The sequence below is a fragment of the Alligator sinensis genome, unplaced genomic scaffold, assembly GCF_000455745.1.
Source record: "Alligator sinensis unplaced genomic scaffold, ASM45574v1 scaffold917_1, whole genome shotgun sequence".
NCBI lineage: Eukaryota > Metazoa > Chordata > Crocodylia > Alligatoridae > Alligator > Alligator sinensis.
In genome coordinates this window covers 3020068-3044767 of record NW_005841988.1, presented here as the reverse complement: position 1 = coordinate 3044767, position 24700 = coordinate 3020068, and the positions used below count along the sequence as shown (strand labels likewise).

The 24700-nt window shown below is 39.0% G+C and overlaps 1 protein-coding gene across 2 annotated transcripts in view; it reads right to left on the bottom strand.

Annotated features, from left to right (window-relative positions):
- Window positions 1-5005: 5005 nt before the first annotated feature.
- TTC39B (tetratricopeptide repeat domain 39B) overlaps window positions 5006-24700 on the bottom strand; it is a 112727-nt gene continuing 93032 nt past the window's right edge. Inside the window, exons 14-20 of one of the 2 annotated variants that reach the window (XM_014518838.2) lie at window positions 22346-22437; window positions 19483-19603; window positions 15777-15888; window positions 14342-14428; window positions 9373-9490; window positions 7346-7462; window positions 5006-6314 (exon numbers count right to left, since the gene is read on the bottom strand). In XM_014518838.2, coding sequence (XP_014374324.1) covers window positions 6218-6314; window positions 7346-7462; window positions 9373-9490; window positions 14342-14428; window positions 15777-15888; window positions 19483-19603; window positions 22346-22437 — 744 coding nt within the window. In that variant the 3' untranslated portion in view covers window positions 5006-6217. The remainder of the gene's footprint in view (window positions 6315-7345; window positions 7463-9372; window positions 9491-14341; window positions 14429-15776; window positions 15889-19482; window positions 19604-22345; window positions 22438-24700) is intronic. The other variant, XM_006021340.3, reaches the window with a different exon arrangement.

Sequence of the window (24700 nt, the reverse complement as noted above, 5' to 3'; positions counted from 1 at the left end):
GTGCTAGCTGGGCCGACCCTTCCACCCATGAGGGTGGGAGCAAGGCATAATAGGGTATATGTTGAGGGTGGGTGTAGGTATTTCACTCCCACCCTTGCGAGTGGAAGGGCTGGACAGGGCACAATTCGTTGGCGGGGTGCTGCAAGTTGGATGAATGTGCCTGGCGGGTTGGATGCAGCCTGCGGGCCATATTTTGCCTACCCCTGCACTAGAGCACCTTATTTCACTAAAGCAGAGTACTGACATGTGACGATTACCACTGTGCTAAGTATGACCACAGATTTGACAGAGATGCAACACAAAGTATGGGTATGTGTACCTCTTTCAGAAAAAATTAGTAATCCTAGAACTATTATTTTTGTGCTTTGACCATTCCACGTACTTCCTTTCAATACAAAAATTATGCTCAACTTTTTACAAAGAGTATTCTAGCCTAACTACGACGAGTGATTTGTATTTTGTATAAATGTCATAACAAGAAGTATACAGCCATACACTGGATTAACAAAATTTCTAAGAATAAAAAGAATTTACAGTTCTTTATGTCACAACCCAAAGGGTGTGATTTTTGTTTTTGTGCGCTTCGGCACTGCTAAATTGTTCCCGCTAAATTACAGCTTCCTTGCACGGTGGAGTTTTCTGCTGCAAAAGAGAACCCCGGTGCAAGGGAGAATTTCCCGCCAATTTGAAGCTTTCTTTGCAGGGTGCATTTCTTTGTTGCAGCACAGAAATGCTCGTTGCAAAGAGTTCCCGCCATTTGTATGCTAATTCGAGTCCCATTATTGGCCAGTTCTAAATTATTCACACGTGGCGGCTAGTGATTGGCTTGCTAGCCGTATAAGAGGCTTGAGTGGTTTCCGCCCAAGTTGGAGGACTCCACGAACAAGGGAGGAGACTTCACGCTGTGTGAAGATCTCTAAGCGCTGCGGATCCTTACGGACCCAGCGCATTTCAAGCAGGCAACAGAGGTCTGATCAACCTCTAGCCTCTCCCCGCCACCGATAGATTCCCAGACGTATCCCTTCCCGTGCGCAAACGAACCGGACCCACGGAGCCTAGCAAACTTCGTGTAGCAGAAGGACCCACGGAGCCTAGCAAACTTCGTGTGAGTCCTTGCCAGACGACTCCAGAGCTCTTCTACCCGGGTTCGAGTCCTGCAGGTTTATTTTCCCGTCGCCGAAACCCTTCGCGATGTACCCTCGTATTTTTCATCTTCCCGTCGCCGGAACCCTTTGCAACGTACCCTCGTGCCCTGCAGGTTCGAGTTTTGTTTTCTTTTCTGTCTGTAACCGCAACTCAAGCAAGCTTTCCAGCCTACACCACTGCCATCTCGGTGTAAGTAAACAATCTTTTAAAATTACCACTACGCGTTTGTGCCTAATTCCAGCTCGAAGGCCTTCCCTCTCCGACCCGGCGTGCCCGGGCTGCTGGCCACAGCCCGCGTGCAGCGCGAAAAGGGCTCGGGTCGCTCCCGGCCCGCACACTTTACTACTTTTAAAATATCTTGCCTTTCTTGTGCATTCAGACCCTGAATAGATTTACCTGTGACTCGCATCATACATCACACTGAACCCCCTGCTGGGAAATGTCAGAGAAGTGACAGCTTTCACTGAGACACTAGTACTTTGCTTAGTTATAGAGATAAGGACTCACATTAGATATACTGAAAATGGCACAAACATTTATTTTCCTAAGTGTGTAATTACTGAAGCAGATTGAAATCTGCTTACAAATGTAAAAAAGCAGAATTTGTCTTGTGTTTAATAAGGCTGGAAATTTCAAAATATCCTTAAGCAGTTAATTTAACTCTCAGAGATTAAGCTCCTTTGAAAATCCTGTTGTAAATTATACAGCTGCGTATACTGTTATCAATAATCACTGCAACTTTCCTTTAAATGCACAGAGGTACTACTTGGTATCTAATGTATAGCAACTGACAATCAGTGCTTTTTTTATATTAACCATCCATACGCCAAAACACAATTTCTTTTCTAGGACTTGTTACATTGGAAGGTACAATCTAAAGGACTTCTTGTGTCCCTGAATCACATATCTGCTACCCACTGATATTTCCTACTGCTCATGTTTAGTGTTCCTAATGCACAGTTACAATCTGGGTCAAATTCTGTTCTCAGTTAGATCAACATAAACCATAAATAACTGATTTGAAATTTGAATCTCACCCAGTATATTAGCATGAATTAGTCTCTTTCTTTATACTTTTAATGCCAAAAATATTTTTCATCTTTTATCCATGTTCATTCTAATATTACATATTAAAATAGCATCCCTTTAACATGTGCAAACTCCAGTATTTTTAAGCACAAATAAATACCATCACTAGGGCAAATATAAACAGTCTTTGTTGAACTATGCAATGAATGTTTACAATAACAGAAGTACATTAACCATCGGGACGAGTAGTAAAATAGTTGCACAACATAAGCTGAATTTATGTTACACGTACAGGAAGTGATTATTATCTTTATGCTTGAATTGGCAGAATGTTCTAAAAACATAAAGCAAAATCTAATTACCATACATTCTTCAGCTATGATGTACAGAATGTATCTGTTTGTTCATGTACATTAAGATATATAAACACAATTCCTCAATAAGGTTTTTGATTTTTCTTTAAAGTTTCCATGAAAAAGCTGGTAAACCAGTGCTTAAAATCTTATTACACTATATATAAACCACCTTTCACCAACAGAATGAAAATTCAAACACCAAGCATAAACTCAGTACTTTTACTAACAATTTCAATGCATAAAATTACTGATGTGAAGTGAAACTTTACCTTATAATTCCAATTGTGCTGATGGGTATACCCTTCCCCTTTTTTAAAATCACATATCTGCTAGCATTTTAAGAGTAAAGAGGTCTTTTTCCTTTACTTATTTTTTGTTGTTATAATTAATGCTAAACCATGCTGTCCAAACTAAAGGACTAACTATGCACTTGGACACATTATGTATGGTCCACTTATGTCAATCTAATTTGCATTTTTGTTTGATCTGGGTAAACTATGCTGTAAGAAATTAAGGTTTCAAATTATTACTCACGAATTATATGGGGTAAAAGCAACGGAGGTGAGAGTCCTGAACAGCAGCAAGACTAAAAATGTATTATAATAAAGGCTCTGCACAGTACAGCATGCAGCAGATTTTTACAAAGTTTTCATTATAATTTTCTTATTGTTAAATCTCATTTTCTAACATGAATCTAATATCTTAAGACATACTGCTCCAACTTCACTGGAAGATACTGGAGTTCTGAGCCTCTGATGAAGTGGCTGTGAAGGAAATGCATCCATCATAAGAACTCTGCTAAAATCTGGGAGTGTGAAAGATTAGTACTTTCTCTCTCTCACACAGATGTACATGTTCTGTATTTACATTTTCTATTTTGAGACCTACAAATGAATAGTTTACTATGAAGCTAGGAAGACCTGCTTCCCTTGAGAGCCTAATACAGGCAAGAATGCCAAGAAAGATGGGGAGAATATATCTATAACAGTCATACTAGAAAACTGAGTGCATCAAAATGTTAACAATAACATCACATGGCAAAATTATGTTGATATGCCCATTCTGTATACCATTCTACATACTTAAACAATATGGCTGCCTCCAACAAGAGGACATAAAAACCATGATTTTAATGAGAGAGAGAGGCATACAGACAGACAGAGAAAGACTGGGGATGTTGATATTACTACTAAAGGAAAGTGTGTACAAATACTCTTGAAAAGGATAGTGAAAATGTATCCTGCTACCTTGTTATATATTAAACATTAAAGCAATTGGCTCTTTCCTGACAGCACCCTGTCTGCATCACAAAAATCATGATTTGTGATGCAGTCAGCAGTATAACATCATCATATTCAAACTAAGCCAACCACAAACAATTCAGTTGTTTTCTTTCATTGAAAACTGGTTTCACTCCTGCTCCAGCTTCCTGTGCATCCATCTGTTCAGTTCACTATGCATTTGTTTGCCATATAGAATATAGTATTATTATTGCACTGTTCTCACTTTTGAATAAACATGGAGCCATTTTGCATGTTTGAGAGGGTTGGCAGTAGAAACTAAACTGCAGATAATCCAGGAATGCATGTCAAAGTCAAAAAGGATTGTCTCATACTTTAGCTATCCACATTTCCTATTATTTTTTAAGCTGGTAATCAATACCATGAGTTTAAATGAAGAGGGAAATAACAGAGAGTACTGTGTAGCTTAATGAGTAGCAATTCTGCACGCTCTCAATCTGAGTTAATAATCAAGAGCAAAATTTTAAAATTCCTATACTTTAACTGAAATTACACAAGAATGAATTTGGTCCTGTATGTTTTATGGTAGCGGAAAGTATTCTGCTTATGTTATATACCATTAGCATTTTTAGAGTCTAATCTGAAAACAACTACCCAAAATATAATTTTACTGAATTCATACATATGAATAAAATTAGGCATGTTTTTATTCCTTCAGGCTCTAAAGATCCTAACCAAAATCCATTGAAGCCAATTGGTCTTGGATAAAGTTTAAGAACTTTGCAATGGGATTTTTAAACTCACATTACTCTTTACTATTACTGCAGCTATGAATGTTCTTGTGTCAAGGACACATACTTTTCTACTTAATTAAAACATTCTCAAAAAAGTAAGGTTTTTTAAAATGTCCAGGAGGAAACTGTGGTCTTAAAAAGTCATCTAATAACTATAACTCAGAGGGACAGATTTCCATCTCCAGCTCCCTTTGTGCAAAACTGAAGTTTATTTCCTACCTATGGGGACTTTTTACCATCCTATACCATCTACACTTTTCCCAGAGCCTGACAAAGGGACTTTGATCCCGAAAGCTTGCAGAAAAGGACAATTTTCTTGCCATTTTCCAGTTGGTCTAATAAAAGGTATCATTTTGGAACCAAAGAGTTCTAGTTTTTTGCATGTCTTTTTGTCTCAGGCCAACACGGCTACCAAGTACCCCTCTAATAACTATAACATTTAATTAAAAGTAAATATTTAATATAAAAATTTGAATTAATTTACATTAACTGAGGATGAGTAAATCTGAACAAAGATGTTTCCTCTTGGTTTGGTTTCTTTCCTTTTCCTGATATTAAATCACAGTAACTATGCAGTTGGATATATTATCAATTCAGCATACTAGAATAATATAGTAACACTTATAAAACATGGAAATAGACTGTAAAGTGATAACTTGCAAAATCAGTGCATTTAGCTTTTGGTTTACAGTAAAATGGATTAAAATATTCCTAAATTATGGGCTGTTATATAACAACTGGGAACTATTAAGAGTGAAAAGGGAAAAGTGAGCATATGATTAGATGTAGCTCACCAAATAATCATGAAGGAAACCATTCATGTTTTATATTCCTTATTAAGTAGTATTAACTACACTGAATTTTGCCCTTTTGAGGGTGCGGGAAGGAGAGAGTTGAAGTTTACTCTGCTGATGCACAGGTAACTTACTAACGCTAATGGAACAGTTCAGAATACGTATCAACCTGGGAAAAGAGTACACTGCTGCAAATATTCATATATTTTGGCTGCAACCCAACAAGACTGGAAAGTGCTCCCTGAAATCACTTGTTTAGATTGAAACAAAGGACTGTAAAGCCAATGTAATTACAACAGTGTCTAATTTTGTCTTGAAGGATATGGTAAAAATATTACACTGAAAACAAAATGTTCTTTGAAGGAAAATTGAGCCTTTTTCATCTTCTGGCCCAAAGTTAGTGAATCTTCTCCTTGGTACAAAAATTCCAATATCAGAGGTGTATCAACTGTATGACAGACTCTTAGCAGCCAGCAAATTTATTCCAGAGGCAGAAAAATCCTAATAAGTCTCCATGGAATGCCGAAATCATTACCTAGACTCAAACAGCTCCATAAACAGCATTATTTTTTACATAAAAAATAAAGTGTTTGAATTACTTTATTGCACCTGCAACTGGCCCCATTCAAGTCAAACATTACATTATTTTAGCAAATTAAATAAAAGGTATTTCTTAAAGGTGTCAAGCAGAGATATTGTATATGCATCATAGAAAAGAACAGCCTAAAGTATGACAAACAGTAATCAGAAAGATGATAGAAAATATAATTTTTTTTCTTTTTCATGATTTTTTTACACCTATTGAACAAGATTGCGTAGACACTTGCATTCATGAAGAAGATCCTTCTTTGGGTAAGTCAAGGCGTTGAAGCAGGAGTCACTTTCAGACTGTCAAGTGCTGCATGAATCCTAAAATGTAACCTGGACTCCATGGAGTAATCCTTGTAATTGTTTCTGCAAAGAACAAAATAATTTAATGAGTTAGAAAAATCCAAGCAACATTCCGTCTCTTTCTCTTCCCTTCATTTCATCTGGTCCTTTTCAACAGTCCTCATCACTTCAGAACGTATGAATCAGGTCTACTGTAAAGACAGGAATTAAAAACCCTGATAGAAAAACAGCCCTACTTAGTACACTGCAGTCAGGTATGGACACTGGGCACTGCAGAAACAAGTACAGACACTGAACAGCTTCGAATACAGCACCTTGTATAAGCCTACAGAGATCAACAAAAAACCCCAGACTGCAGCAGACGACAGGAAATGGGAGGATCCAATGATGATAGATTAATTAAAACTTAAGAAAATCATGGTATTTAAATGTTTAAAGCATCTCATGTATAACTGCTGCACTGTAAACTAATTTTATGCCAACAGTCAGGGGAAAGTTCCAGCATACAGACTGGGCGAATGGCAGAATTGTTCCCTTCCTCCTTTCTGCCTGTGGAGGAGAGAGAAAAGTGGCCACTGAATACATGTAGTTCAAAATTCACTAGCTCTTCCAGGCCATTGTTACCACCCATAAACTCCTTCACTACAGCATAATAGGCATCCTGTGAACCTACTTATATGCACAGGAGGTAGGGATCCTTTACACTCTCTCTCCAATTCACCAGCCTCCATGCAGCAAAACCACACCTTCTCTGTGACATACACTTTGAATGGAAAGTAGGTGGGATTTGCCTTTAATACAGCATGGCATAGTCAAAGTAGACTTTAATACATGGCATAGTCAAAGTAGAATATAAATGTACTTTACAGTGCATTATAAAGTAGAAAGTATATATGATGCATACACTTTAAAAAGTAATTTCTACTGGAAAACATTTTCTAAGTATTCTTGTAAAAGATGCAGTATTACTTTATGAGTTTTACAAAATATAAAATAGCATGCAAGAGATCAATCCATCCATCCATTTTTTGTTTGGAGCTTCTCAGTTTTACTCTAGGGAATATTGCACAGAGGCAAATATCAATTTCACTTACTTTGCAGTTTCTATGTATCGTATTGCTTTTTCTCTCTCATCCCGTTGTTTGTACAGAAGTCCCAACTCATATAGGGTAAATGGCACCAAGTAGTTATCATACTTTATCTGTTTTTCACTAAGAAAGCAGACACACATAATTGGTTAATTATCAGTATTAAACATGAAATGCATGTTGCGCTCCAGTTTAATGATTATTAACTTAACTGCAAAGTATATTTCAATTAAGCTAATGTTTTAACACACAAAAGCCTAGGACTAAGCTCCTATATGCCTGATGAAGGGTGTTTGTGCACAAAAGCTTGCAGTTAAGGAAGTTTTTTTGCAAAAATCTTCTTGGTCTAATAAAAGATATCATCTCTACTATGAATTCTGATTGCCTTATAACTAAATTAATGCATTTGACTGATCACTAAAAGTTTTGAGTCCTTAATAGTTTCCATTAACTTCACTGAATTGTTGAGTGATTATTTTTTCATTTCTGGAAATATTCTAAACATATTTTAGAAGTCTAAATTTAAGCTCCTTATTTTGAGACTCCTGTCCCTAATGTTTTCCATAGGTCAGACAAGACAGCAGTCAGACTCTTCCTCACCACACTTATAGGAAATACAACAAACCTTGTAGGATTATAAATGACTTAACTGCCATAACAGCCAGTACCTTGAACTTAAATGTGTTTGGTTAAACTTAACAATTGCCCTGGTTCATTGACAAGTTTTATGAACTGAAACACATATGTCAAAATTTAGAATATTAATTTCATGAATTCCTTTGGAATCGTCAGTTAACAAAATACTCTTATGTGAATACTGAGAAACTTTGATTCTATTGTCTCTATCAAAGCCACAAAACCACACCTGGCAAAGCTGTTATGCATGTTCTAAGCTGTTCTAAGACAATCCAGGCTGTATATATCCAGCACTGGACCAAACCCTGTGAAGTTTTGAATGTAGAAAAAGCTGTCCATTCATAGGATGAAGTCACCGGCAGAAAAACAGAAATGGACTGGTAATCCTTCTTCTGGTTCTGCCTGCCACAGCTCAGACCCTGAATATAAAATACGAAGTGTGACAGGAAAAGTCAGGCAATCATCTCAGTGCCCCTTTGCTTGGTGAACACCAGGAAAGAACAACTGTGCCAAATGTTAATGGAAGCAGTAAAAAAATTCTTATCAAAAGGAAATTCAGCACGAACACATTTATTGAAAACAGTGAAAGATATCTGAGAACATCCCTCAGCGAGCTACTCAGGGGCTTTATAAATATCAAAAAATCCTGTTAAGTCTAAGCAACCAAGACTTACTAAACTATGATAAAAAATGGTCCTGATTCTCAGAGTCCAAAACTGTCTTGAAGCGAGGCCCTTTTTCCTTTGGAAGGGTCTGCCTTTGCCTTTCACGGTCCCTGCGCATCTCACCTAGTGTCTCTTCTATTAGTGTTTCGGTGACAGGATCCGCCAAAGTGGGTAAGCTTCACTCTCCCTCTACCTAAGGTAAATAACTCATTTTAACTAATCAAATCAAAAACTGTTTAATCTATTGTCTCATTAAAGAGCAGTGAAAGAGCACAAGGTCTGTGAGAGAAAGTACCACTTTTTTTTTTTTTTTTTACCCTTTTCTCTTTTGCCATCTCTGGTTTTCAATGGCATCCAGATGTGGTTATGGAGCTTCTTTGCTTTATAGTTCAAGACAGGAATCAAAGAGAAGCAGGGAAGGGAGTTTTGAGAGAGAGAGATGAATGTAGGTTTTGTGCTGATCCTGAGCAAGTAAGCATTTTTTTCTGATAAAGAAGTGGGGGCCAAACGCCCCAACAAGAGGTACAGAAACGATTGCCACGTTGCCATATGGTCTCCATCCATCTTTGGGAGAAACATCAATTCTGTCCTCACAACCACAAGGACTTCCCAGTGCAAAGTCTGCTTCCTCCAAAGGAATTCCTGTGTGCATGGATTCTGAAGTTTTCACCCAAAACATTTCATCATACTCCACAATGTGAAGTCTACATCTTTAATTACTATCCTTTTTACCTTTGGATAACTTGATTGAAACACAGCTCAGCTTGCAAGAGTCTTCCCAGGTATTTCAGACAGAGGCCTTTTAGTAACTGCAGCAAGCATACATCATCCATGTAGTATTCACTATGATCTTAAAACAGAAACAAAAGACATTTTTTAGACATGCATTATAAAAAGCTCTAGGAATGAGTAAGGGAGATTAGTATATCAAAATTTTGCACCAACAAGGACTTAGATGACCTCTGATACCAGTTCTGAATTGTTCCCAATAAAGCAACCAAGAACAAAAATCCCAACATGCCAATACAGTAATTCCTGCAGGCAACTACTCAAAATACACAGGGACTTTTAGTCTATATCATGGAGTCATTAAAACCTGTCCAAAGTAACAAATCTTTATCATGTCAAAATGGAGGCATATTTTTTGCAGAACTAAGATTCTGCCAACAAAGCTGTAAGTGCATTAACACTCACAGCTCCCCTTCATTCTGCCAGCAGACCAACACCTGCTCTGTGAGAAACAGAAGGCTTCTGCTGCCACAGAAAAGCTGCTAGAAAGCACCCACACACTCTGCTGGCAGCCCCTTTAACAGCTGGTGCTTCCCAGGGTGCACTGTACACCGTGCCAGCACAGCTGTTGCAGTGGAACAACGTGGGGACATGTTCAGGCAGTATCCCTGTGGTGCCAGCTATCTACTGACAGAAGACTTGTTTTGCACTGTGAGTCTGCCTACAATATCTTTTCCACACTAAGGTGCCCCTCCCACTGGAGAAGCTGCATTAGCAGAGGTGTAACAGCAGGAGAATTTAACAGAAAAAGGGTTTATGCAGAAGTGGCCTCTGTTCTGTATCACCAAAGACATGAAGGAGCTTTGCAAAGTATATCAGAATTTCAGTAGTAGCATGTGTGGTCCTTTCTTGTTGGCTTATAACATTAGCTGGTTGCAGCAAAAGAAAGGAAAGAAAACACATATGGAGAGACAGATGGCTGCACATACATTAACAATTCAGGAAGCAAAACACCCTCCTTTCAGATCATCTTGTTTACAAGTAATTACCAGCTCTCTTAGGTTACATTAATTTTTTTAAAATAGTCTGCCAAATACAGCTATACAAACAGTTCTGCAAACATGGACAGCTAAAGCATCTTGAAACGTAACTAAATGTTTTGCCAGTTTTGAATGTAGAACACTTGCCAACTACTTTTAACATGATTAGTTTCAGTGCTTTTACCAAGAATGCAAAAATCCATTTTTTTATTGATACATGAAGGTGAAGTGGGCATTTTGCATTATTCTGGCATACAGAGAAGGAATCAGGAAACAGAAAGAGACAAATGCCTCCCCAAGGACTGATTTCCTGTAACTGATGTTTTTCAGTCTTTACCTCCTACTTCAACTGCTATGTACCTGAGATTTTCCCCCAGACCTAAAAACTAGTAAATCACAGCTCTACAGTTTGACGGTACATTAAGCTAAACGGAGTTAATAATTATACTCCCAAACTATGGTCAAGTGCCTTTACCAGGGTTTTACTGCCTCCCAAAAGTGAAAGATTAGCTCTTAATCCATACATCGGTCACAGACTTCCAAGTTTTCACCTTTTTGCAGACACTGTTTAAAAATATTTTTCCACATTTCATTTTTACACAGACAGAACGCCTCAGATTTCTTTATTGTGATTTCAGTTAGTCTCCTCTCCCTGAACTAAAAACTATTCAAAACATCAGGTTTGCAAAACAGGTATCTATCTGACTGGTATAAGTGAGATATAAAACTATCCTCTGTCTGCATTCCATTATGTGGGGGAACCGAGTGATGTGCTGTGTTAAATCTTTTCCAATGTGTCCTTTACATTTTTATTTCAATTCTGGTGAGACATTCCTTTTGTCTATTTGTACTCTGGATAAGACAGTACAAAGTTTGTTGTTCTCTGTGTGCGGGCCGGGAGCAGTCCAAGGCCCTCGGGGGGTTTTTTCGCGTGGCGGGCTGTGGCCAGCAGCCCGGACACGCCGGGTCGGGGAAGGCAGGCAGCACGCTAGAATTAGGCACGGACGCTTAGTGGTTGATTTAAGATTATTTTACTTACACCGAAGATGGTCGCGGTGCAGGCAGGAAAACTTGCTTGAGTTGCAGTTACAGACAGAAAAGAAGAGAGGTGGACTAGAGTTCCTTCCCGTGAACCTTCTAGCCCAATCCGGCTGAAAGCTCTAAACCGCGAGCCCGTTGTGTCAACCGAAGAAAGTAACTCGAAGAAAAGAGCTCTGAATACACTCACACGAAGTTTGCTAGGCTCCGTGGAACTTGCGCGCAGGGAAGGGTACGTCGAGGGATCAGGCGGCGACGGGGAGAGGCCAGAGGTTGATCAGACCCCTGTAGCCTTCTTAAGGTACACACTGGGTCCAATAGGCTCCGCAGCGCTTAGAGGTCTTCACGAAACGTGAAGCCCTCCTCTTTCTCTTTTTCTCTCTCCAGATGGTTGTGGAGTCCTCCATTTCCTCCTCCAACGTGGGCGGAAACCGCAAATAATTTAGCAGTGCCGAAGCGCACACAAACAAAAATCACACCCTTGGGTTGTGACACTCTGGATAAAAGAATATGTTGTTCAATAATCATTCAGAGTACGACCAAGGTCGGTTTCATTTTATGAGTATGTTCTAACTGGTTAGCAATAGCAGAAGCCTCCAAACCTCACAATAACTTGTTTAAACTCACATGTGCCACAGCCTTCTAGGCTAGGGGCAGAAATTACACATAAACTGGTATAAGTGATCAGAAACTGTAACACAACAGAAGTTCATTACACATAAACTACTTTCAGAATGGAAAAAAACAATTTAAGATAAACCTGGATGGATGTAGTATCAGACAACTGATTTAGGTTAAATCAATTTATTGAACTTCTGTTCCAGATCCCCTCCAAATTCAAGTTAACTCACAGTCCCCCAGAATCCCAGGATGAAAGCTCCAGCTGAGCAGGAAGGCATGCTCTAGCAACTCCTGGTTTCTGGCGTGGGCCACTGCAGGCATGTGGCTGCATTTGCTGAATCAAAATTGAATGTCTATGCACTTGCTTTTATCAATTCAATCTACAGAGCTTAGACTAACCTGTGAAGATTGAGTTGATTCAGCCTCAGACTTTTTGACTGTCTGTACTTATGCCTAAAGATACAACTCCCCACAGCATCCATGCCCAGATAGCAAACAGAACACTTATAAAAACAACTCATCATATCAAGATCATTTTATTTGCAAATATCTTTCTTAAATGTAGATGCATTTCAGCATAACAATGTCATGCAATTAAAAAAAAATGAATTGCCCAATTTGACAGGTGCAAGTCTGATTTGTTATAAAGTGAAGATTCTGACAATGCTGACTAGAATGAAAGATTAATAATGAGCCAAATTTTCATACCTGATATAAGTCCACCCTGCCTGGCCTATTATTTTTACTAGATCTTATTTTTTGCAAAACACTTTATTTGTTATATATGCTATTTATGTTATTGATGTGTAATCTTTTTACCATTAGTATTCCAATGCATCTAAATTAAATCAACTCAGTAGGTTTGCTACAAATTGCTGACAAATTATGAAACTTAATTTCACCCTAGCAGATTCATTAAAAAGTTCAAATGTGTTTATAAGTTGCAGAGGTTATATTACTTTTTAATGATTCCAGTAATTGTAACCTGTTTGCAACAGGTAAAACAATCCAGGCTACCCATGTGATATGTTTGCCTGTCCTTCTCCTGTTCCTCACTGGATACAGCAGAGCCGAGAAATGGATGCCCCAGCCACTGCTTAATGGATGCCAGCCACCTACTCAAGTCTTGCTTCAGAGACAGGATATCTTTTTAAATGTAAAGTGTATGTTTATAATAAGGGTCTTGGGAGTTTACTCTCAAGAATGCCCCACCCACCCATTTTAAACCCAGAAATACAGCAATGAAACCACTCTGAGCATGCTCCCTGACACCTCTCCTATGCATGCTGAACTGATAGATCTTGACAGCAGCAGCCATGTGTGACCTTACTGCAACTTCATCCCTTCACTTATAAGTTTGGCTCACAGAGTAGAAGGGCATGCTCAACTAGCACTTTCAAGACTGCTGCAAAAACAATACAGACATACCAAAAATCCTACAAGGGCATCCCAGTAAGAATTCCCAGGAGAAAAAAAGATGGCTAAATACATTTATAACTCAAGTATACAGAAGACAATTCAGCTGGAAATAAAAGACTCAGCATAAGGAAGAAACAGCTTAGCTCAGAGTGGCAGACACTTGAAAACAGGAAGATGTGATTGTAAAAGCCTAAAACCTTGGCAGAAGAAATCAAGAGCAGGTGCAAGACCTGAAACTTATAGCCTCTATTTTAAAAGAGAAGTTTTGAAGTTAAGAAGATTGCTTCATATGCTAAACATTCCAGTCACATCTTAAATTTGTATTAAAATAATTTAATTCTTTAGTATTAATAGGAATAAGATGTATTCATATACTGTCAATAAAAATAATCGGCAAATTTAATCTGAATAATTTTGGAGAAGCAAAAAATTAAAATGATAGCTATATATCTGCCACACTAAACTTGCAAGTTTTATAATATATTCTTTACATGTAGGAGTTTTATGCTGATACACTGGGGAAAAAAGACATAAAAGTGTAATATTCTGCGAAGGAGACTGTGGTGTTAGAGATCAGCTTTCAAGTAAAAAGTCATTACTTTAACTTTAGTTTAATTATAGTTGGAGAAAGAGGCAGTTAGGTTTTCTTTGTTCAAACAAATTATTTAGAGATGGGATAGTGACATGCCTTTGGCACATTTTTTGTGATCTATTATAGAAGGATTTTTGTTTGCATGCCTTTCTTTTCTCTTATTTATTAAAATTAAATTGTCACAAAATAATCATAATTATTATTGATATAATTATATGGATTAGGACCATTATTAGTTTGGGTTTACATGCTGTGTACTCACCCCTTTGATTTTCTTTACTATCCAGGATATTCCATTGCTTCCATTTCCTGCTTTCAGTTTGTACTGACACCTTTCCTTGATTCTTTCCTGTAGCCCAGATTTCAAAGGATTGTTTACAGGTCTACAAATTATCTTCTACAGATAGGAATTTCAGAGGTTTTGGCAGCTTTACAAAAGCCTTAGCCTTGTTGGGGTTTTATATCTTGAAGATGGAGATATTTTGGAATCATTCTTAAAGGCAGGGCATTGTATTAAGAGTAGCAATTAGGGATGGGCCCACACAGAAACCAAGCATTTGAACACTTCTGAGCCATGAGGGTTTAAAAAGATCAAGATAAAATTCTGCGACCTAGGTCCTCTCCTAATATTCTCATAGGTTAGCATTTATATGCTGCTTTCCATTTTCAATTCTCAATGCAAACTTTTATTAAGTATTTATTATTTAACTACACACTTTCATTTGCAGAGGCAATATTTTTCTACTATACATGATAAGTAAATGTGTGATTAAGATGTCAGTATCAAACAGGGATTTTTTTTTAAAGAAGAATTGGAAACTTAATGAAGAAATAAACATTTTGTTTTATTATCTAAGTTTCATGCCCTGGGTTAAATAAATTCTCCATAAAATAAATTGTAATTGTAAAGCTCAGTAGAGAGATGTACAACTGAGAGAGTCCTGACAACTATGTATAAATCTGTCACACCTAAGAAACCTGAGTCAAGGAGAGTAAACACATTATTAAAGTGTGTACATGTATCACTTTTATGATATACTTTTCTTCTGATTACTTTTGCCTATAATTTAAGTAATGATCTTAATCTGAAAATACTTACTTTTAATTTCTATGCACTGAAGTTACAAAAATTCTTTTTGTAATAAATGTTGTTTCTTTTAATGTTCATTGTAATCCTATAATTTCACACTTTATTATTATTCTATACATTTATTGTTCTTATATATTTATTGTTCTTGTGGATATATTAGGTTACTCCACTGATATTATCCCTGTCTTTTATATTTAACCAAACTCCACTCATCTTTACTCAATAGTCTCAATATTGCACAGTGACAGAGCCTGCCTTGTATGTAAATTAAGTATTTTTTCAGACCTTTCCAGGTCAAATCATTTAGCTCATCTCCTCAGATACTGGATATTATTTAATGACATCTTATTAAATTATGCAAAGTTCTTTAGTCTTCCTATACTCTGATTTGAGCCAAGCGAATTTTGATGAAAGATATGTAAATGTCCATAACTTTGCATTGTTGCTCTTAGGGATATTTCATTGGGACCTATAGTTAGCTGTTAAGTGTTGAATTCCATTCAGTCTTCCATCTTGCTCCTTATAGAACACATTAATATAGTGCAAAATGAACCAACAGGTTTTTCTGTGTTGCTAGTTATATTTTTTCCCTGAAATGACTACTTACTAGCTTCATTCTGTAGAGCAGTTTCTTCTTTTTCAATTGTTATTAATAAACTTTCTGTAAGGTCTGTTCTTTTGCCTACAACTGCAAAACCATTCCAGACATACATCATTTCCTGCCAAAAAGAAACAAAACGCATGCATCAGTTTTATACGTGGATCAATTTCACTTAAGAATATAATCTGGATAGCTATACTGAACATTTTCTCAGCACATTAAAGGCACAGGTGCGCATGCGCACACACCCCAACCAACCCACCCGAAATACCAGGTAATGGGAGGAAACGGTAAAAAAAAAAAGCAAAAAGCACTGCAGAATGTGACCCTGCTTTCAGTCTCACTGCCTGACAAAAAGAGTACCAGTGAGGGTATGGGCCACACACAAACACTCTGCATGGATAAACAGATAAAAATAACAGTCTAGTCAACACTAGGAGTAGTCAGAATATTAGGGCGTGCCCAGATAGCACAGTAGCATCATAGATTTAGCTGTTAAAATCTCTTGGAAGTCTCTGCTTGTCATATGTGAACTTGAATTTTTTAACCAGATTTTTGTGGGGATGAAAGAAAGCACATCTGTGATTCAAAAGACAGGTTACAATTGGCATGTTTCAAGTTTCTGCTCCAAAGCATGCTGATGCTAATGCATCAGAACGATAAGGTTATTCTTGGAAACAACTGAACAGTTTTGTCAGAAACTTTCCAAAAAACAAAAATCAGCCTGAAGCAGATCTCCTTCATGGAAAATTTTGACCAAAACACCTAATGTGTTGTAAAAGGTGAAGTAGGTGAAACACAGGTCTTAGGAGAAGTGCTGAGCAACCCTGATAATAAACAATTACTATACCAGCCAATACTTGTCTACACAATATGCAAAATGTTACCTTTGCAGGAGATTTAACTAAGCAAAGAACATCAATAATACTGGGGGACATATTTTGTTAGGCTATCAAAAACAGGTTGTTGCCTAATAAGCAGTCAGGACACTGAAAACTGCCTTTATTTAAAAACCAAATGGCTGAATGGCAGCTTTTCCAAAATATAATTTAATGTTCATTAACTGCAAGATGTAACAAACAGGACAAAGTATTAGCATTTTCTGTTGATGAAGATAAATTGGATTTCCCCTGCAAACATTCTCCTATCCCTGTAGCCTACCTTCCAAATAACCTTAGTTGTTAATTGAACAGATCAAGCTGACATGTGAAAAAAGAAAATTACTGGATACTTTAATTTTATATTAACGGCATGAACGCCTGTTGGATGTACGATCTCCTTAGTGCTGTAATTTCCTATTGTTTGAGGAAGAATCGTAGTCCACATGCTGAGTCAGACCTTAAATAATGAGATTCCATGCAAAATTAAGATACTACTCATTGATTCAGCAAAGATTCAGCATTTGTCAACTAATATCATTTACCATGATATTAGTATCTTAAGGCAAGATCCTAATAATTTTCCCTGAGAAATTATCAGAGCTTTATATTTTGCATATGCAATCGTATGGAACAAGTTGTTGATATATATTGTTCTCATATACAGTTCAGAATTCAAGGAATATATATGCGACTGGAAGGGACCACAGGAGGTCAGCTGGTCCAACTCATGGCTCCAAGCAAGAACATCCCTGTCTAGGACATTCTAGCAACATGCTTGTCTTACCTAAAGATTTCCAAGGATGGAGATTCCACAACCCCTCTAGGTAACTTGTTGAAGTATTTAACCACCCTCAAAAGTAGAAAGTTCTTCCTAATATCCAACCTAAGCTTCCCGCATCACAATTTAAAACTGTTGTTTCTTGTCCTGCTCTCTGTGGAAGTGACATCCTCTTTCAAACCATTCAATGCTGATGTGAATCCCCCTTCAATCTTTGCTTCTCCTGACTAAATAACCCGTTTTTCCAACCTCTTTTTATACATCAAGTTTTCTAGACCTCTTGGCTAGGGACAGAAGTTGCACATAAACCGGTTTAAGTGATCAGGAACCAATTTAAACCTGTAACATAACAGAAGTCCAGTGGCTGCATTTCCAGAATCAAAAATGAATGTCTGTTCACACTTGCTTCTCAGTTCAATCTATACAGTTTAGACTAACCTGCAAACATTGAATGGATTCAGCCTCGGGTTTTTTGACTCTCTGTACTTAGCCCTTACAAATCTGTGTTGCTCTCTGCTGGACTCTTTCCAATCTGTCTACATCTTTCTCGAAGTGAAGAACCCAAAACTGGATATAATACTTCAGGGTCAGAAGGCTGCTTTAGAAAAAAATTCGTTCCCAGACTACACATGCTATTACATCCCAGTGAGTTATTAGCTGTTTTGCCACTGCTGCACTGTTGACTTGTATTCAGTTTGCAATCCACTATAACCCCAGATCCTTTTCTGCAACATAGCAGCCTAGCCAGTCATTCCCCAATTATTGGTTGTGCATTAGACTCGTCCATCCTAAATTAGTTATCCTTAATTTATTTCTTCCAATTTGGTTAGTTTGCAACTACTAAACAAAAAAAATGAGTTAAATATTCTGGCTCTATTTAAGTTGACATTTTAAGAGCTAAATTCAGATTTGCCTAGTCAGCAGAATTAGCCAATGGACTCACTTTGGGTGCCTATACATGTGCAGGGGGAGGAGGGCATTTTAGTTAGAGTGGTTCCTGGAGAACCACTCTGATTACCAGGAACCACTCTAAATAAAATGCTGCAGTGTCACATATATTAAGCCCCTGCACATTCAGTAATGGCCGCAGAACGTTTTAACTAAAGCATCCCAACAGCCATTTTTAAACCAACAGGGACTTATATACATGACACTACAGCAATGCTAGAGTGTTCTAATTAGAACACATCAGAGCATGCGTATAGTACTGAATGGTGCCTATGGCCCCATATAAAACTTAAGCTTATCTCGCTAGTAGCAATCACTGACAGATTTTATTCCCTTATGTATTAGTGCAGACTGCAGTAAGTTAAGAATTTTTCCCCATATATGGCCATGTATGTGACGTTAGGACAAAGGTTATGAAGAGAGATTTGCCCACTGTAGTGTAGCTGAATAATAAATTATCCTAATTAGATAGTTAAGCTAACAGTAGACACTTGCAACCTACTAAATGATAGCAATGTAGCTAGAACTTACTGCGCTATACAAACTGTGGTATGCAAATATTGTTAACTTGGATCCTTATGGAACATTCTATCAATCATGCATACAATCTTCCACTTCAAACCACATATAAATTTAAAACTACTGAATTATTTTTCTTGAAACCTGCCTTTATTTACAAAATGTTTTACAGTTAAAATAAGCCGAGTTTTTCATCTTCAGTTGCTTCTGAGTTATCCAGGCAGAACATTTCTAAATTTAAAACATGTATGTATGCAGGAAGTTTTTTATGTCTGAATAAATAAAAAATATCAAGCGACTTTGATCTAACTTTAAGAAACATTTGCCTCTAATCCGAGGAAAAAACACTGAAAATAAAACTTGCAAAATTAAGAGCCAAATTTGGAAAGCCGTATTACAGTGCTTTCTAAGTATGCCATTATAAAAATACACGTAACATTCATCTTACTGACTGCAAATACTTTAGTCTGAAATAAATAGTGGAAACTTATGGTACAAGCTGTATAAGAGTTGCTCTTTTTATTATTGATAAATATATGCTAATTTTATCATACAAAGAAGAATGAAATAAGACAACTGTAAATACCAGGGCAGGTAGTATAAGCTTCACTGGCTGAGAACTTGCATAGCGACGTGATTTCCTTACTGCAAACTTTTCTGTTGGAATAGATTTTCCTGCAATTCTTTGCCTTAGGCCTTCTATTTGTCTGTAAATGGAAAAAAAGATATCATCAAGTTATAAATATTTAATATTTTCTGTGCATTAAATATAAAACTCTTCTTTGACATAAAATTATTTCTTTTCCCATGATCCCTTGTTTTCTGTGCTGCGAAAGAGTACAGGTTTCCCTCAATTTATGCTGTATATGTGTTCCTGGAGAACAGCGCATAAATCAAATTCACATAAAGTGAACCCACTTTACACTGTAACAAATAGGGACAGGTTCCCATGGCAGGGAAGGAGGGAGGGAGCGAGGCTGGGGCTAGGGAAGGGGCAGGGGGGTGGGGGAAGTGTTGCTCCCAGGGCGCACAAGGCAGCAAAGCTGAAGGAACAGAGCAGCACTCACCCCAGCCCCAGCTACAGCAGCCCCGGGAGTGGCCAGTGCTAGCTGCCTACAGCCGCTGGGCTGCACCGTGCTCCACCTGTACCCACTTAGCTCTGCTCCTGGGCTGCACCATGCCGTGGTGCAGGCAGCTGGTGTCAGATGCTCCCAGGGCCACTGCAGCCAGGGCTGGGGTGAGTGCTGTGCCCCATACCACCTGGGGCTCCGCTTGTCCACACTCAGTCCAGCCCATGCTGGAGCAGCCCCAGGAGCAGCTGACATCAGCTGCCTGCACCATGGCATGGTGTAGCCCAGGAGCTGGGGTGAGCCCAGGCACAAGGGGGGGACAGGCAGAGCACGGTGCAGCCCAGCACCTGCAGGCAGCTGGCTCTGGCCATTCCCAGAGCCACTGCAGCAGGGGCTGGGTTGAGTAGGGCCATGGCCCTTTCCCTTCCCTCCACAGACGTACCTGCTGGGGGGGGGCAGGCATCTATGCTGCTTGCATAAGAGCAAATTTACTTCGCATATAATGAATTATGGGTCTAAATATGCTCATCACATAAGAGTGAACTTGCATATAAAGAACCCACATAAATTGAGGGAAACCTGTATTTTCCATATAAATTGAGGGAAACCTGTATTTTCCATCTGCAGTGAAAATGAAAATCCTCTCAGCTGAAAACAACACCTAAAATGTCTAAAAACAAATCTATAAAACAAAACTAAATAATGCAGTGAATGAAAGTGCAAAAATGAAAGAAGTCACTGCACTTCACCTTTAATTGATGCTTCCTCCTGTAACTCTAACATTAAGTGATAAAACTGAATACAGACCTGATGCTTAGTTTAACAACACTGAACTTGTAGCTCAGTGATTCTCAACCATAGTGCCATGGCACTCTGGGGTACCTTGATATCCTTATAAGGGTGCCAGTGTTAGAACTGTTAAGAGTACAAACTTGATTTACGAGATGAACCCATATATTTCAACTAGGAATCCATTGTGCTGAAAATATTCTGACCTGTTGTGGTCTTTCTGAGTTCACTGCAACAGAAGAATTGTTCTATTATTTTTCTATAGTCAAAAAAAGGAGTGAAAATTGACAGCTGGCATTTTCCATGGGGTGCCTTGAATCTAACAGGTACGAGAACCACTGCTCTTGCTGCTGGTTAAGTATTTGCTCTCAATTAAGTAGGACTCTTTGCCATTTGCTATAATTGAGGCCTCTGACAGATGTCCAGATTAAAGTGCAACGAGATCTAAGCCACAATTCCAACAACTGTGCTCCTGTCATGCACGAGCAATTTGGGGTTTGCGGCTTAGATCCCTATCATGCCTCCCTATCCCTATTACTTGCCAGTGCAGGTTCGGGAGCCCAGGCTCCCCTTACACTATCGAGCTGAAACCTGAATGTGTGAGCAGGTTACTACTTAAGGCATAATTAACCTGTTAATCATATCTTAAATGTAGTGTGTCAGAGGTCTGAGATAAATCAGTTTTTCCAAAGGCATTCCAGTTAAGCAGATTTCTCAAATATGTTTCCTAATGTACAAATATACTAGTACTGTGTTTCAGGCTTATGCATCTGGTCCACCAGGTTTTCAATATTAATAGTGACATTGGGTAAACTGAATATGACACTAAGTTTTGCCATTACAAACATGAATAAAATGTACTGAGGTGGTGATTTTTTAAAACAACTAATCATATTTGTATGCCGTTTTTCCATTAATAAAACAAATATTTTAAAATTTAATTCAAACACTTTGTATATCATGGTAGAATAAATATTAGTTTCATGTAATTATTATCAGGAAAAAATAGGGTTTGGAAAAATGCAAACACAAATTACAATTTGGAGCAATTGCAAAAACTATAAGAGATAATGTGCCTTGCCTGGTATGGTCTTAACTTTGTAAACTGGTAGAATTGCTCTAAAAAGTGAGGAACGAACCATTACTATCAGTAACTTATTCTTAGCCCATGTATAATTGTTCTTTTTTGACAACAAAAAACCAAGATAAGCTAAGCCCATGTGCAGGCATGTAGGGAAATTTACCATCCAAAATGGAAGTGTCACCTGAACTTAGGCACCTCAAAGTTTTGTGGGCTGTACAACAGGGTCAAATTGGAGGATTCACTGGAATTTATACACCTATATTCCATTTTAATCCTGTGAAGCATTGCTGAGATCAAACTGAATGTGACCTGAGATGATCAAAACCAAACTGATTATCTTAAGACAGTGTAAGTGGTGAGAAAGGGGAGAATTTTCATGATAATAAAGTATTGGTGACAGGAGTTAGCAAGAAAATAAATGAGGAGAGAGAAGAGCTTTGAATCCAAGAAGCAAAATGCACACCTAGCTGTTTCATTCTAGTTTAACTAAAAATGTAAAAATTTACCTGAACAAAGATACAATGTTCTCCCCAGTTTTCTTCACATCATCATCAGGAAGCATACACAAAATTGCAGCTTTCTGGAACACATATATTGCCTACCCCAAAAAAAGCAATATATTAACATACAGTTTGTTATATCAAGTCAGAACACACTGTTAAAGTATGGCATCCTTATTCCAGCGGTAGACACACCCACTGATTACGAGGCAGGTGAACCACTAAAATTTAGCTCAATGCTTCCTTTGTTATTGTGATTTATGCTATATTTCATATTCATTACATTTATACGGTATTGACATTTAGCTGAATCTGCCAGTTTTTAAGAGCGTTTTCCCTTCAGAAAGTGTAGATTCATTAATAATGCAAACCCATAAGCCAAACTGAGAGGCTGGAGTAGCTACAGAAATTAGTTTGTATCAAAATTTAGAAATGTTATGATTCAAGGATTTTTTCAGACCCATCTCTATACATAATATTACAAATACTTCTACTGGTAGTTTGTTTTTTAAGAAGGTATTCACTAGAAAGTGCAGTAATTAACATTTATAGTGAAAATTGTGGAAATGTTTAAGTCTCTTGAGTCACAGTTACAGGTTACCTTTAAATCATTTAAAATCTTGGAATATTATGCCATCATAATATGGAGCCAGGCACCAGATCCTGCTCTGGGAAGGTAAATGAGCCAGGGCTGCCTATGTGTTTGGTCTGCTGAGTGTTTGGTGGGCTGTGTGTTTGGGCATGTGCTCTGAGCAGCTGGGAGTGCTCCCAGCTGAGTGGTTGTATCCTGTGTCTAACAAAAGCCCTAACAAGGGGGTGGAGCCAGTCCAGGTCCAGGAGAGTATAAAAGGTCCCAAAGCGACCAGGGGGCAAGTGAACAGGGACAGTAAGCAGGGCAGTTTGCAAGTAGTTCCCAAATCAGTTTGCAGATGTTTGCTGCTCCGATGCCTCTACCCTTTGAAGGTGAGCCTTTAAGGTAAGTTTCTTCTTTAATTAAGAGTAACTAATCTATACATATTTAGTGTAGGTAGCTAAAACTCAGCAGTTACACCAATGCTTGTCTCGTGTTTAAGTAGAGCCCAGAGCAAGGGGCAGTTGAAGGGAGTTCACTAGGGAGTTTGCCTGGAAACTCTCTCTCACCTTCCTTCACTGCAAGCTTGGTGAGAGGAAGCAAAGAAATGGGAACCTTTTAGGGCCAAGGAGCAGCAAACAGGCCAGCTTACAGGGGAATTCTCTTCGGAAGGTTTGCTTGGAAGGAGGGACAGGAAAAGAGAGGCAAAGCATTAAGAGACCTAAAGAAATGGCTGGAGGACATCACAATGCCAGAGCCACTGCCAACTCATCCTCTGCTTGTACCTGTCTGTCTAGGCAGCATTGCTCACCATGGGTGCATCCACACATGCAGGCATGTGCACTTGCAGCAGCTCAAATAGAAGTAATGCAAATTTGAGCCAGGGCTTTTTGCCCCAGCACACGTGCCCAGACATGCACTTTGGTGTGGGGCAAATTGTGCCACTTGGGGCAAAATAACCCTGCCTGGCTTCTTCTAGATCTGCAGCCAGGGGGGAGGTGGAGCCCAGGGTCAGCACTTGTGCTGACCCTAGCAGTATAAAAAGCTACCCTGGCCAGCAGCTTTGGGCTACTTGCCCTCAGAAGCTTCTGAGGCCCGGCCACTTGGCATCTGGAGACACCAGCCCCCTGTGCCAGCTGGACTGCCAAAGCTGCCCTGACTTAGTGGCCCCTGAACCCTCTACCCACTACAGCAGTCTGGCAGTGAGGACTGCTGCCTGGCTGTGACCTGCTGCCATCTGCAACAGAATCTGCCTCCTTGGACCTGCGGCCCCATGGCTGCACACATACCAGACACAGACAGCGACAGAGACCACACAGCCACCTGGGCTCTAGTACAGGCCCTGCAGCAGAGCCACCTGAACCTCTGGGCCAGCTGCCAGCAGGCCGTGGCTGCACAGCAGCATCACTACATCCAGACAGCCCAGTCTGGAACCAGAGTCACCTGCCTAGCTCAGGGCTGTGAGGCCCTGCTGGGGAGGAGCATACCCATGCTGCCAGGCCCAGCTGCAGACTTCTGCCCCACTACTGCCAGGCTGGACCCAACAGAGGGAGCAGCTGACAATCATTCCCCGCATGTACTGCCACACCTGGGTCTGGGCTACCAGTAAACACTGGTGGGAGTGTATAGTCCTCCCCACCTGGGACAATGCACATTGGACACAGACCTTCCAGATGTCAAGAGGCATTCATGCACCTGGTAGCCCCTAACATTAAGCAGCAAGACACTGCGATGCATCCAGCCCTCACTCCAGAGAAACATGTGGCCATAGCCATCATGAGGCTGGTCAC